Consider the following 14787-nt stretch of genomic DNA (forward strand, 5'->3'; position numbering starts at 1 on the left):
AAAGGCAGTGATCATACCCTGGGCCCAGGCTGTGTGCACTAAGCCTAAATATGGCTGCTGACTTTAATATTCTGCATGCATTGTCCACCCCTGCTCCTTTAATCAGGCCCTGTGTGTGTTACTTGATCTAGACCAGGCATGGGCAAACTTGGCCCTCCAGCAATTAAGGAACTACAAATCCAACAATGCATTTGCCTTTATGAGTTATGACTGTGGCTGTCAGACTCCTGCAATGCATTGTGGGACTTGTAGTTCCTCAACAGCTTGAGGGCCAAGTTTGCACATGCCTGATCTAGACCAACATATCTAATACACTCCAATATGTTTAATATGTATTCCTGATGAGACCATGTGACCCTTCTACTTAGTAGTACTGTTTGTCTCCTGTCACGTGATATGAAAATTAACTGTATGTTTTATGGTTTTTGTTTGGACAGAACTCTAAATGCTGTGTAAAATAAATACTCATAATAACTGCTGTCTTAAAATGCCTAATTTAACTTTTTACTAAGTATATTTGTGAGTTTAAAAAATGATTGATTGCTATTAATGTTCTTATAGTTGTGCCAGGCTTGGCGGTCATGCACATGGGCTCTATGTGTCCTAATGATGTACACACATGAAGCAGGGGGTGTTTTCCATGAATCTAGGTGATTGGCTGACTTCTTTGGTCCTCTTTATATAGTAAACCAAGTGGCCTCTCTTCTTATCATTGGTTTCAATAGGATTGCATCATGCTAACTCAGTATTGAATTTCCACCAGCTGCTGAAATCTGGTGCCGGAAAATGATAGACCAGATCCTGCCAGAAATTGGTATTTGTAATAATCTGAATCTCCACAGCTAAGCCTCTCACTTTGCCAAGCAGGCTATCAATCTCCCATGTGCTGCGATGCAAGATCCTCTGTGGGAGGGAGGGCAAATGCTCACATGGCCACGCCCTATTCTTTTGGGACAGTGAGTGGGAGTGGCAGCATTGTTCCCCACACCCCTCCTTACCAGGGTTAAGGCTGGGATCACATTCGATGAATGAAAAACTGTTACGTTTGTCATCAGTTTTTCAACCTTGTTTTCCGTTACGTGTCACGTTACCACCTGCTTAGTATACCCATTGGCATCTGCTTAGTCCGGCCGATTTGAAAAAGTCAGGCAGAACTCAAACCGAACGGATCTGTTTCAAATGTACAAATGTGAACGGATTGCCTTGCATAGGATCTGTTTGCATCCGTGCCTATCCAAACATTTTATGTGTGGCGTAAGTGTAGCCTAGCGTAATTGACAATCGTTACATCATTACCTGACCAGATCTGCATGAAAAAAAAAACGCAGTGTCCCATAGGTCCTAGTTTCTCAACACATGGTACGTGTACCCCGGGGGAGGGGGGGGGGGACCATTCACTTTCATTCATCGTGATTGGAATGTGGGGCAGTGCTGGGTGTGCAAATGCAGCATGGAGTTAATATTCTTTCTGCATCACATTCAGAAAAAACGCATTCAATGAAAAGGACTCCATTGACCTGTATTGGATTCAGTGTTAACGTGAATATCCCTATTGGGCTCTATTCACAAAACTTCTCATAGATGACAAATTTATCACCTATTTGATAAAGATAACCTTTCCGCAGATTTACAAGCAAAATAATCACTTAACGTAAGTTGTTCGTGATTTACTTCATTTCAGTATTACTTTTCTTGCCTTAATTATATTATATTTTTGCTGTTTGGGAGCTTAAAGGGACTCCGAGCAGTGCAGTAACTATGGAAAGATGCATACCATTTTGAAGCTCTCTTTCCATTGATATATAAACCGCCACCCTACGCCTTTTAGTTTTCGCTATTTGCGCGATCGAATTTGTGGCCGTCATCTTGGATTCCTTATTCAGCGTTGTATTATGCAGGACAACACTTTCCCCAGTGTCGGCAGCTCCATTCAGCATAATGCAATGAAATACAAGGAACCCAGGGGGATAAAATTACAAACATCATGCCGGTAGGTGTGAAGATATAATGAATTAGTCATGGGTATGCTTAAAGGCATACCCACAGGCACTGCTCGGAGTCCTTTTAAAAAAGTAACATAGATAAGATGAAAACAGAGGGAAAAAAAAAATCTTTGTGAATCATGCCCATTGTGATTTTGTAAAAATGGGCCCTAATGTTGCACTGCTATGATAAGTGAAGATTCAGATCATCACAGTGACCGGTTCTCTTTTTAAATGGATTGGAAAACACTCCTTTTGTATTCCACATTAGTGAGTATGTGGAAAGGAAATAGATTTACTCTAGGATAAATGGTGACAGCGCATGCATAAACACGCATGCATAGCTAAAATGCAATCAGCTTCTTACATGTCTAACCGTATGAATAACAGCCCATGTGAATGAACCTCTGAGGAATTTATGCTGCAGTTTTGCCGCTGATTTTGTCATTAATCACCGTAACCTGTGAAATTGTGTTACATTGAGTCATTTTGTTTTGTAGACACTAACCCCTGAACTAAAATACAGAGTGCATAGTCCACCTCCTGTTCCTGAGAAAAAGACCACAGTCTCTTTCCCAGCCCCCGACCCAGAACAGCTCCGCCAAGACATTATGGCTGCTATTCGCTCTGGAGAAGCGGCAGCCAATCTGAAAAGGGTGAGTGTGTCTGATCGTCTCCCGAGTCCCGGAGAAAGTTCCAGTTGTGCTTTGCCAACATGACTAATAGCGCACTCTGCTGGAAGCTTGAAGTGGTACTTCCTGTGAGATTAAATGAAGCAATCTGTTGGGTTCAGCTGTCTAATGGTGTACATATTTATTTGAGGCACTATTTTTAGTAAATTTGTTATTTTTGGCTGTTTCAACACCCTTTAAAAAATAAATGCTTTCGGCTTATTCTTAGCTAAATGCAAATTGAATTGCTGACATGAACAGGTTGTTGTTCAGCAAGGCTTTAAAGGCAGTTGCTCAACACAACGGCCAGGTAAGTAAATTAAAGTATTTCAAAAGGAAAACTGTAATTGATCCCTTCAATTTTTTCACATTTTAGGGATTACTGGTAAATATTCTTTTGGAAGATTAGAACTTCTTTGTGATCTGCTAGCATGCCGAAAGCATTGCTAGTGGGCGTCGTCCTTAAAGTACAGAGCTTTTCCGTACTTCAGATGTTCAGTACACAGATACCTTTTTGGATTAGTGGTCTATTTTATAAGCTGCTAGATGTGTAGAAAAGGTTCTGCGCTGCTTGTGAGACAACTGCCACATAAACAAGGCCCCTCTCAAACTTTGTACTGAAGTCATATAACACCATATCCTCCCTGTTTCTGAGGGGGGAAAAAAAACATTAATAAGTGGCTGATCATGGGGAATCAGCTGTTGGTTGCACCTGCTAAAATGTGTGCAGGGTTCTGGATGCTATTTTTGGTGAAATGTGCTGGGATACAGGCAGATGCATACATGCCAGCACTTTAAATCAGAAGTAAAAACAGTAAGGCGAGTAAATTTCATTATTGATCAGAGCTTCATTTTATCCGCACTTACATTTAGGAAGTCCTTTTAGGGAAAAATGATGTAACAGCAGTTACACTTTAAATTAGAATGCCAAAATAGTTTATCCCAGTTCAGAGGACACCAACTGTTTGTTTATCTTTCATTAAAAATTCTCTAAAGTAGAGCTCATGGATCTCAGAACATTATTTCTTTGTAGACTTTGACATTTCCCTCATAAACTGGTTCAGTGTAGTTTAGAGCTGGTTAATGCAGCAATTAGTGGTAATCTCTCTTCTAAGTCACTTGGACATATGACCAATTAGGCTAATATATAAACCTGCCCAAAGTTTGATAAATAGCCATCCCTTTCTTTTTTCATAAAGTAAAATAGTTCAGGTTGGTCTGTCAGTACTTTCCACTAATGTCAGGCCCCGGGTTCTGCAGGTCTTGTGAGCAGAGACGTATTTAAATGTCAGACATAATCCCCCGTGCTTTTTAATTAAATGTGAACTTTACATTACCTATGCTTGATGGAATTTGACTTTTCACATTTCTTCACCATTTTTTAAGCCTATTTACTAATGGAACGCAATAAGCAGGTGTACAGCTCTAGTTGTGCGTTCCTCCTGTCTCTCTTCAATGATCACAACTTGTGTAACATTATAACCAACAGCCTAGGGGGGGGGGGGGGGGGGTTCTTAATTCCGGCAGGGCTCAAAAAGGCTAAGATAAACTTCTACTGCCCAGTTAGGCTAAGTTCACACTGTGTATTGCATCGCCTGCTACAATGTGGGCATAAAGAAGTGCACACCCTGCATGTTTAAATGTGCATGTTAAAGTGGTATAAAACTTGGCATTTCCTTGTTCTATAAGATTATTCACTGCATTAGATCAACTACCACAAATATGTAGCAGAACAGTATTCAAAAAGTTAAACATAGCACTTAGTTCCACAATTAAAAGCTCCTTGCTTCAGTGGAAAGCTTGTGCCCACATCCGAAGAGGTGATAACATTATCTTTTGTTTACATTTCTGTGTCAGGTACAGTTAGTAAACATTAAGCAAACTGTCAAAACTGAGCTGTACTGAGCTGAGAAGCAGAAAGAGCTGTGAAGTGATTACTAGATAGAAATACAGCAGCTATGCAATAAAATGCAATGGCAGCTTTCAGCGCAGATATACTTTACTTTGGGAATTTGTAAACGGACCATATTACTTGTGCACAAATGTAAATATGATAACTGTATGGGTAATAAAAAGTAGGAAAACACATTTTTTTTATCCCACTTTAATATTCACAGCATGAACAGATGCTATGTAACATGCTCTGTATCGCACGTTATCCATGAATGCACTGTAAAGTATAGTGATAGATAGTGTGGTTCTTTACAACATAGAGAAGTGAATGGGCCCATATAATCCCAAGGGCAGTACGTACATGAAAAGCAATACAGCGCACAGTAACGCACATAGGGCCGTATGCGATTTAGTTTAGGCCTGATTCAATTCACTTTTTCTTCCAAGTTTTCTACTGTGGACTAATTTTTCATCTGTTTAAAATGAATGTTGCCCTCTGCGATTGAACAAGTATTGATAAGCTGGGGAAAAAGTACTGCCAGAATTATTATGAGTATTTTCTTGCTTGCTGGTGACTTAAAAGGAATTTGATTTATAATGTGAAAATATAATCTAGGAGAAAAAGTGAATTGGATTGGACCCTTTTTATCTTTGAGGTTTTCTCCTAGGTGGTATTGTCACACCTTATCAATAAAATGCCTTTTTAGCCACCAGCAAGCAAGAGAAAACTGAGAATAATTGTGACAGTACTGGTACTTTTTCATTTGCAGAGTGCTAAAACAATATTTTAAACAGAGATGAACAATCCCCTAGGACAAAAGTTGGGAGAAAAAGTGAATTGAATAAGGGCCTTAGCATGAGCACACCTTCACAGTTGTTGATTTAGGCTACTTGCACACCAAGACGTTGCGTTAGGTGCTACGTTAAGGTCGCATAACGTGCGCCTAACGCAAGGCCTGGTGCTCTTCGATGTGGACGTCAGAGTGAGCCGCGTTGTGCAGCTCACTCTGGCGTCCGTGATGCGTACTCTTGGACACATGCGGCATCACGTGGTCCCACCGGCCAATCGCCGCACAGAGCCGCCGCACCAGGAAGTAAACACTGCACGTCACAACGTGCAGTGAATATTAATTAGCCATGTGCCTGGCCGCTCTCCGCTCCTCCCCAACATGACTGCGCATGTGCAAACAGTCTAACGCGGCTTAAGCCGCTCTAACGCCGTAGCATGCTGCACCGTCTTAAGAACGTGCAGCGTTACATGTAACGCAACGTGGGCAGTGTGAACAGCCCACTTGTGTTACATTGCGGTGCGTTGGGGGAGCGTTACAGGCTGCACTAACGTGCGCCTGTAACGTCCCTGTGTGTAAGCAGCCTAAAACAATGCTTTTGATTAACTGCTTTGGTCAGCTGCTTTACGTTTTCTCTATTTTTGGACTTAAATCCGCCCAGTTAATTTGTTTTTATTGTAAACATAAATACTATTTACACTATAAATTCTATTTATAAATGACGTTTTGTAAAAAATAAAAAGGTGTAGTTTTTTGCAAAATAATAATAATAATTGAAATGAACAGCTGCACTAGTTCACAGATCTTGATTTTCACCATAGCAGCTCCCAGCTGCCTGCTCACTCCCCATCAGTCTAAAGCCACGCCTCCCAATATGAGTCAGCAGGAAGGCATGGATTAGCGTAGCGGGAATTTCTGGCTTTTCTTTTTTTTGTATTCGTCTTTATACAAAATTACTTCTGTAAATATTGAATGCAAAATGTTTTATTAAATTCATATAAAGATACAGTATAACTGCCATTTTAATTTGTGTGATTTGTCTTCTTAAAACAGAAGGAAACTTGCAATAATTCAGCTTTTAAGTGAACATCGGTGGCTACCCACAATGCACCACTACTGAATATGCAAATTATGTATTTTTGCCCCTGTGAGCCAGGCTAGCATCCAGAACCGCTGGTGTATAGCAAGCCCCGTACAACTTGTTCAAGCCCTATCCCATACAGTCATATCAATCCCTGCCATGTACTGATGAGGACCAGAAGACCGAAACAGGCTGTCTACATCTGGGGTGGATGTGGCTGTGTAAAATTTAAAGCTATAGGTTTGCTATACACTAGCGGTTCTGGATGCTAGCCTGGCTTACAGGGGCAATAAGAGATCATTTGCATGTTCAGTAGTGGTGCATTGTGGGTAGTCACAGATGTTCACTTAAAAGCCGAATTATTGCATTATTTCTATATTAAAAAGGCAAATCACACCAAGCATTGCTTTGTAGTAGAGGGGCTTTTCAGTCCTTTAGCCCCCTATACATTCCTAGTGGTTTGGGTCACCCCGAGCTGCTTGGTTACATTGTTGCCATTTTAATTGAAATACTTTGGCTGGTATGCTAAAAGAGTCGCGTGTCTTTTCTGCATCCATAAATTCTGTCTGCTGAAAGATTTTAGTTGTTGTCTGGTGAAAATCTTTCTCAAAAATGTGACATTTGTTTAAAGGATACCCCAACTGAAATGTGACATAATGAGATAGACAAGTGTATGTACAGTGCCTAGCACACAGATAACTATGCTGTGTTCCTTTTTTTTCTTTCTCTGCCTGAAATAGTTAAATATCAGGTATGTAAGTGGCCGACTCAGTCCTGACTCAGACAGGAAGTGACTACAGTGTGACCCTCACTGATAATAAATTCCCCTTTTTTACCTCTTTCTTGCTCTCAGAAGCCATTTTCTGATAGGAAAGTGTTTTATAGTTGGAATTTCTTATCAGTGAGGGTCACACTGTAGTCACTTCCTGTCTGAGTCAGGACTGAGTCAGCCACTTACATACCTGATATTTAACTCTTTCAGGCAGAGAAAGAAAAAAAGGGACACAGCATAGTTATCTTTGTGCTAGGCACTGTACATACACATGTCTACCTCATCATGTCACATTTCAGTTGTGGTATCCTTTAAAGCAGCACCTGGTGGTTTGATTGTAAATCTTTATTAAGGTATCTTTAGACCTTTGACTTCCATAACAATTGTTTGTGATAGTTTTAGCTGATAGTTTGAGACCTATCTTTTGTGCCTGGGTGACAAGCAGTGGTATGTTTTAAATATTATGGCCTATGCAGTGGTTTTATTTGGAATTCACCTTTTGTTTGGGTGGGCTGCCCATGCAAAGCATTTTATCATTGCCTGCATACATTGCATTAATCAGGTGATTGGGAACTGGGGTGAGATAGACAAATCATTTTACAGCTACTGTGCATTCAGCTGGGCAAACACTCTTCTCTGGCTTACACAATCTAGCCTGATAACACAAGGCAGAGAACAATACAGTATTATGTATGTCCAGTTAAAATTGAACTGAACTCTGCACAGCACACAAATTAAAGTATAGTTGCTGAAAACAAAAAAGTAAAGGTCCGTACACACGCCGGACTTTAGGCAACGACGGGTCCGTCGTTGCCTCCCGCTGGGTGGGCGTGCCAGCGACAGTCCGGCGTGTGTACGCTCTGTCGTCAGACTGATACGGCTGTTCCTGAGCGATCCGCCGGGCGGATCGCTCAGAAACAGCCGTATCAGTCTGACGACAGAGCGTACACACGCCGGACTGTCGCTGGCACGCCCACCCAGCGGGAGGCAACGACGGACCCGTCGTTGCCTAAAGTCCGGCGTGTGTACGGACCTTTAGGATGACCAGCACTTGCCAATTCTTAAAAAGCAGAATATTTATTCACAAAAAAGAGTGAATAAAAATAGCCATGACATCCGGACTCCCAGAATGTAACTATAGCTCTTGGTAGTAAGTATAGCTGAAGCAAGATAGGTGTGCTGTCCAAGAAGTACGAAGTATAGTTGCTGAAGAAATCTGCTGCTGTGTTTCTGTGTTTAGTTTGTCAAGATCAAACTAAAGGTCCGTACACACGTCCGACTGCAGGAAACGACGGGTCCAGCGACAGTCCGGCGTGTGTACAGTCTGTCTGCAGACTGATACGGCTGTTTCTGAGCGATCCGCCCAGCGGATCGCTCAGAAACAGCTGTATCAGTCTGCCGACAGACTGTACACCCACCGGACTGTCTGCTGAAAACACGCCCAGCAGAAGGTGGCGACGGACCCGTCGTTTCCTGCAGTCCGGCGTGTGTACGGACCTTAACTATAACAAGTAACTTGTCTACATATCTTATCTAAAGTTTAGATAGTTTACACAGCAAATCTAGCTGCAAACAGATTTAATAGAATATGATTGTCTTCCTCTGATACAATGACAGCAGCCATATTGTTTGTAAACATTACACAGAGGCAGGCTTATCTGCATCTTGAGCACTCAGCCTGTGAAAAAAACCTAATCCCCCCTCCTCCCTCCTCCCCTCTGCCTCTGAAATCAATGGCTAGTAACACCTCCCCCTCCTCCTGCCCAGACTGAGCTCCCATGAGCCCTTGCTACTGCCAAGACTCTCTGGAGAAGCTGTGGGCGTGGCTTGTTTAACAAAACAAAAAAGTATTTGGCTTGAGGAATGCCCTATAAACAATAGGAAAGGAACACAATTATGCAATGGGTAAAAGTTCACCTCGGATTCACTTTAAAGTGTACCAGAGCTGTCACATAATGAGGATTTGATACTCACCCGCAGCTTCCTCCAGCAGCATAAGCTCGCCTGAGTCCCACGCCGTCCTCCCGCGGTCTGCCGTTCAGCTGCAGTCATCCCCGGTAATAGGCTCAGTTGCGTCAGTCTGGGTCTACTGCACATGCAAAGTAGACACGGACTGGACGTGACTGAACTTTTACCGGGGCTGATTGCGGCTGAATGGCAGACGGACGTCTGAGGACGTCGTGGGGCTCAGACAAGCTTTTGCTGCTGGAGGAAGCTGCGGGTGAGTATCGAATCTTCTATATGTGACTGCTCTGGTTTCCTTTAAAGAGGAACTGTAACGGCAAAACGTCCCCTTGGGGGTACTCACCTCGGGAGGGGGAAGCCTCAGGATCCTGATGAGGCTTCCCACGCCGTCCTCTGTCCCACAGGGGTCTCGCTGCAGCCCTCCGTACAGCCGTGACGTAATATTTACCTTCCTGGCTCCTGCGCAGGCGCTCTGACGGCTGTCAGCTCCGAAGTAGGCGGAAATACCCGATCGCCGTCGGGTCCGCTCTACTGCGCAGGCGCAAGTCTCAGGCGCCTGCGCAGTAGAGCGGACCCGATGGAGATCGGGTATTTCCATCTATTTCCGAGCCTAAAGCAGCCACAGCGCCCCCGCTGGAGCCAGCAAAGGTAAATATTGAAATTACAGTCGGGCCTGTCGCCGGCTGTTCAGAGGGCTGCAGCGAGACCCCCGTGGGACGCAGGACGCCGTGGGAAGCCTCATTAGGATCCGGAGGCTTCCCCCACCCGAGGTGAGTACCCCCCAGGGGATCTTTTCGAAGTTACAGAGTCTCTTTAAGCTTAGTACACACCATGCTAGTTTCACTTTAGATCCTATTTGAGCGAGTTATCAGATAGATTTTCAAATCTGACATTGATTAAATATGTAGAAAACTAGTGTACACGCTAATAATAATAATACACGCATATGTGACTTTTTCAAATTCCAATCAAATTTCAGATAATTTTTCCTACTGGATAGTGGTCGAAAAGGCATCGGAAGGACACTTGCATGGAACAGCAGCCAGTATTTTGATTGCTGTTTTTCAGCATGTCCGATCTTCTGAATGAGAAATAGATGGATTTTGAGTATGGAGATCGGTTGCTGGCAATCAGTAGACTGTATTTTCTTTCTTCAGATCCAATGATTTTCTCAATTGGAAATAGGATCTGAAATGAAAATTGCATGATGTGTTCCGGCCTTTAACCCCTTCAGTGCTCCCAGTAAAGAGTAACCAAGTTCTAAACTTAAGATTTCCATAAATTGTAATGAAGAATTTTTTTTTGTCCATATAGGTTATCATGCTGTTGCTAATCTTTTAGTGCAGAAAGGAGATTTTGAGTTTAGTTCCACTTTAAATTTAGCCTCTAAGAATTTTGTACATAACCAGTTTGGCCGAGCAGAATACTTGGCTATGGGATGCGCAGTCAGGTTAGATAAACCTTCTGCTTCTTTGTGTTAACATTATTATGTGAAATTATGTAAAAGAGGCACTGTAAACCTTATCTTATTATGTTTAAGTGATGAAAACCTCTGCTAAATAAATATTACCTCTAAACGTACATTTACATGTTTACAGTGTAATTGCTAGATGCACAGTCTGGCACAGCAATATTTTTAGCAGCTTACAAATAAAATTTGAAAGAGAAAAAAAAAAACCTGGTATAAAGTACCGTTGAAACTCCTAACTCCTTTATAAGAGATATCTCCTTAGAAAGTAGGATTCAGTTTCTCCTGGTATCTCAAGGAGAGCATAGGGAACATAGTTTTTATTTTACTTAAAGGTGGCCATACACTGGTCGATTTGCCATCAGATTCAACTAAAAGATAGATCCCGCTCTGATCGAATCTGATCAGAGAGGGATCGTATGGCCACCTTACTGCAAACAGATTGTGAATCGATTTCAGCCTGAAACCGATCACAATCTGTGAAGCTGCCGCCCCCACCCCCCCCCCCCCACCCCCCCCTGCATACATTACCTGTTTCGGCCGGCACGAGTCCCCTAGTCCACTGCTGTCTTCTTCTCCGCCTGGTCCCGGCATCTCTTCTCCGCATCGGCTCCCAGCTGGCATCTTCTCCCATCGGCATCCGCGTATAACTTTGTCACTCCAGTGACAGCGGAAGTTCTATTTTGTACTTCCGCTGTCACTGCAGTGACACAGGAAGTTATACACTGATGCTGTGATGCGGAAGGTGATGGGAGCCGGGAGGTGACAGTGGTGACAGCGGGGACTCGCGCCGGCGGAGCAGGTAATGTATCTCCACTGTATTGCGTCGGTTGTCGGGCATTCGAACGCCGCTATCGACGCATTCCCGACCCGAGAAAAATCTTCCGCACGGATGGATCGACGGGAGTCGACAGGAATGATGGATTTCTATCGTTCTGTCAGCGGTCTGCGCAGCGATTTCACAGCCGTTTCGATCACTGTGATCGAAACTGTGATCGAAACGGCCGTATTTCGGCGGGGAAATAGTTAGGTGTATGGGCCCCTTAAGACTCTGTTATATATGAATTTCATGGAACATTACTTAACCTCCTTGCCGGTCTAAAAAATCCGGCAATGAGGCAGCGCCGCACATTTTTTTAATTTTTTTTTTTTAAATCATGTAGCGAGCCAAGGGCTCGCTACATGATAGCCGCTAAGCGGCGGCATCCCCCCACCCACTCCGATCGCCTTCGGCGATCAGAGTATGCATGGAATCCCGTTGAGAACGGGATTTCCTGCAGGGCTTCCCCGGTCGCCATGGCGACGGGGCGGGATGACGTCACCGACGTCATGGACGTCGGGACGTCATAGGGAATCCCGATCCGCCCCTCAACGCTGCCTGGCACTGATTGGCCAGGCAGCGCAGGGCTCTGGGGCGGGGGGGAGCGACTCGGCGCGGCGGATCGGCGGCGATCGGAAGTTACAAGCAGCTAGCAAAGTGCTAGCTGCTTGTAACAAAAAAAAAATTATGCAAATCTCCCCAGCGGGGCCTGAGATATCCTCCTGCGCAGGTTACCCCGAGCTGAGCTCGGGATAACCGGCAAGGAGGTTAAAGTGAACCTGAAAACAAAACTGGTGGCTCCGTTAGATGCATGGCTTGACTGGGAGTCGCGCGCAAGTGTCTCGCTCGGGCAGCTGTCACCCTGATCCTTCTACGCATGAATGGCTCTGTGAAGAACGCTCACAGTGATGGTTGAGCAAGACGGACGCAGGCGGGCTGTGCATGCTTAGTTGCGCATGACTCCCGGCCAAGATACGCAGGTAACAGAGCCACTTGAGAGAATGGAGGGAATAAAAAAAAAATACTGGTACCTGCTTTACAAATTAATAGATTTTGCTTCTACTCCTCATTGCTCACCAATTGATTGCTCACTCCCAAATTGAGGCGCCCATACATTATTTGTGGCTCAATCATCCTGTTTCATAATTTTATCAAATCGGAAGAGAATTGGTGCTGCAACATTGCCACCTTTCCATCATTTTTTTGACAAAATTGGTCCAAAGGATCGATTGGGAATGGTGGCAAAATCTTGGTTACAAGGGCTCGATTTGGTGCATGTTAGTAAAGGCATTTGATATTCACAGATCCTTGCCTAGTGTCCCCTCAAGTCTATAAGTGACAACTGTACAGTGTTTAAGCCTCACACCTCTGCTGGCACGACTCCTGGCCTCTGGTGTTCAGTGTAACTATGAGCACCTGTGACATTGGCGCATGTTGTCATGTCACTATGTGCTGAGCCACGTGGTACAAGTGATCACTGTGCCACCAAACACCGGAGGAGGCCAGGAGTCACACCGGCAAAGAGTTGAGACTTAACACTGAGCACAGGCACAAAGGGTTTCACTTACACACTTGCAGGGGGGCGCGGCACGGCAGGTGGTGGCAGGATGATTTTCATGCTGAAATCTTTTGGAAATCACTGTGCAGTGTGTGACCAGGCAAGAGATCCCTGGCAATACTTCGAGTGACTTATGGCCACCTTAAGTCTAATACCTATACCGCTTTAGTCACATGGCCTTCAGAGGGAGAATAAATACTTCTCACCAGATATCATGACTACCTATGACTGACTATTTGGAGGTGCAACTACAGACTAATGAAGGAAGTTAGCATGAAATAAGACGTTGGTGAGGATTTAAGAATACCGTATATTTCATCTTGCAAAAACTACAACTTTTTTTGTAAAACTCTTTGGCCCTTATGCAGTTTTTCCTAGGGGATATTTTTACAACTTGTAAATAAAACGCCTTTTAAACCGCCAGTAAGCAAACAAATACTCAAAATAATGTTGATAGTAGTTTTTCACCTAATTTTTGGTACTTTTTTCATTGCAAATTGTTAAAAAAAAATTTAAATTGAAGATGAAAAAACATATGGGCACTTAACTTACCTTATCTTATTAAGTGCATGTGGGGAAAAAAAGAACTTTGACATTAATTGGGAAGAAGCACCAAATTTTTTTTATGTTTTTATACTGACTGTTACTCATTATTATTTTTTTTTAACTCTTCTCTTGTTCCAGATCACTATCCGATCCAACACATTTTCCATTAACAGAAGGGCCCAAATCAGTCATCCAGCTTTCTCGCAATCGCTACCTGAAGACTAAACACTGTGCCAAAAATCATCCTTTCTAATTCACATCCAACCCATATTCCAGTTTCATAGTTATGTTTCAATGTTGCAAGTTAAATTATGGTTTATATATTAATATATTGAGATAATATACAGCATCACTTTAACTTTCCCAGGAAAGTTGAAAAAAAAAAGAAAAAAAAGTTGAACTTTGTAATTATCTTTCCAGCCTGCTATTTTCTATAATAGTTTTTTTTTCTTATAACTGGCTATTAAAATTTAAAAGAAAAAAAATGGAAATAGGAATTCTTTGTAACATTGAGTATGTTCTGTTCTTTGTAAATGAAAAACGCTGCACCTTTTTTCCCTTTTTCAGAACATGATGTAATGATTCTATTTTGATTTCTGAAATGTAATGTATATAACTGCCATTATTGCCTCAATGTCACAAAAGATAATTTAAATAAATCTGCAGCCAGCAGTGTTGACCGATTACACATTGTAATGAAACTATTGTATGTGTTATAGAATCTATAATCGGCTTCATTTTTCTTTTAATGTTCGTCTTTTTTTTTCCTCTCTTTGTTTCCTTTTCTTTCTTTTTTCCCCTCTTTTTTTGACAGATGTTTTAACAATGTAAATGTAAAACATGAGCTTTAACAGACCGTCACTGTTTGTATTGCTTTTGGGTGTGTAGGTATACAGCAATGCATACTGAAGCCTACATCATCTCACTGGCGCTTCCACTGCCAAATAAAAGGACTTAGTTGTGTTAATATTAAAGATTCATTCTTATACTGTGTAAATAGGTAACTTTCTCTATACAGACCACATTTTCTCATATTCGCATGTATTAGAATTTAAAGTTTGTATTCTAAAAGCCCACTGGTTAACGAGACAAATATGAAAGCTGGCCCATCATAGTTCTGATTCTTCGATAGGGATGTCCAGCTCTGGTCCACGAGAGCCGAGGTCCTCACACATTTTTGGACCAGCTCAAAAGTTACGAGTACTTTGCCTTTTATGTACTCTGCAGACCTGAAGAAGTAAAC

At 42.7% G+C, this 14787-nt stretch overlaps 1 protein-coding gene across 6 annotated transcripts in view; it reads left to right on the forward strand.

Moving 5' to 3' along the window:
* COBLL1 (cordon-bleu WH2 repeat protein like 1) overlaps positions 1–14518 on the forward strand; it is a 194583-nt gene extending 180065 nt beyond the window's left edge. For all 6 annotated transcript variants that reach the window (XM_068245619.1, XM_068245622.1, XM_068245620.1 and 3 more), the window contains 2 exons: positions 2483–2638; positions 13683–14518. In XM_068245619.1, coding sequence (XP_068101720.1) covers positions 2483–2638; positions 13683–13769 — 243 coding nt within the window. In that variant the 3' untranslated portion in view covers positions 13770–14518. The remainder of the gene's footprint in view (positions 1–2482; positions 2639–13682) is intronic.
* Positions 14519–14787: the final 269 nt, after the last annotated feature.

The sequence above is a fragment of the Hyperolius riggenbachi genome, chromosome 7, assembly GCF_040937935.1.
Source record: "Hyperolius riggenbachi isolate aHypRig1 chromosome 7, aHypRig1.pri, whole genome shotgun sequence".
NCBI lineage: Eukaryota > Metazoa > Chordata > Amphibia > Anura > Hyperoliidae > Hyperolius > Hyperolius riggenbachi.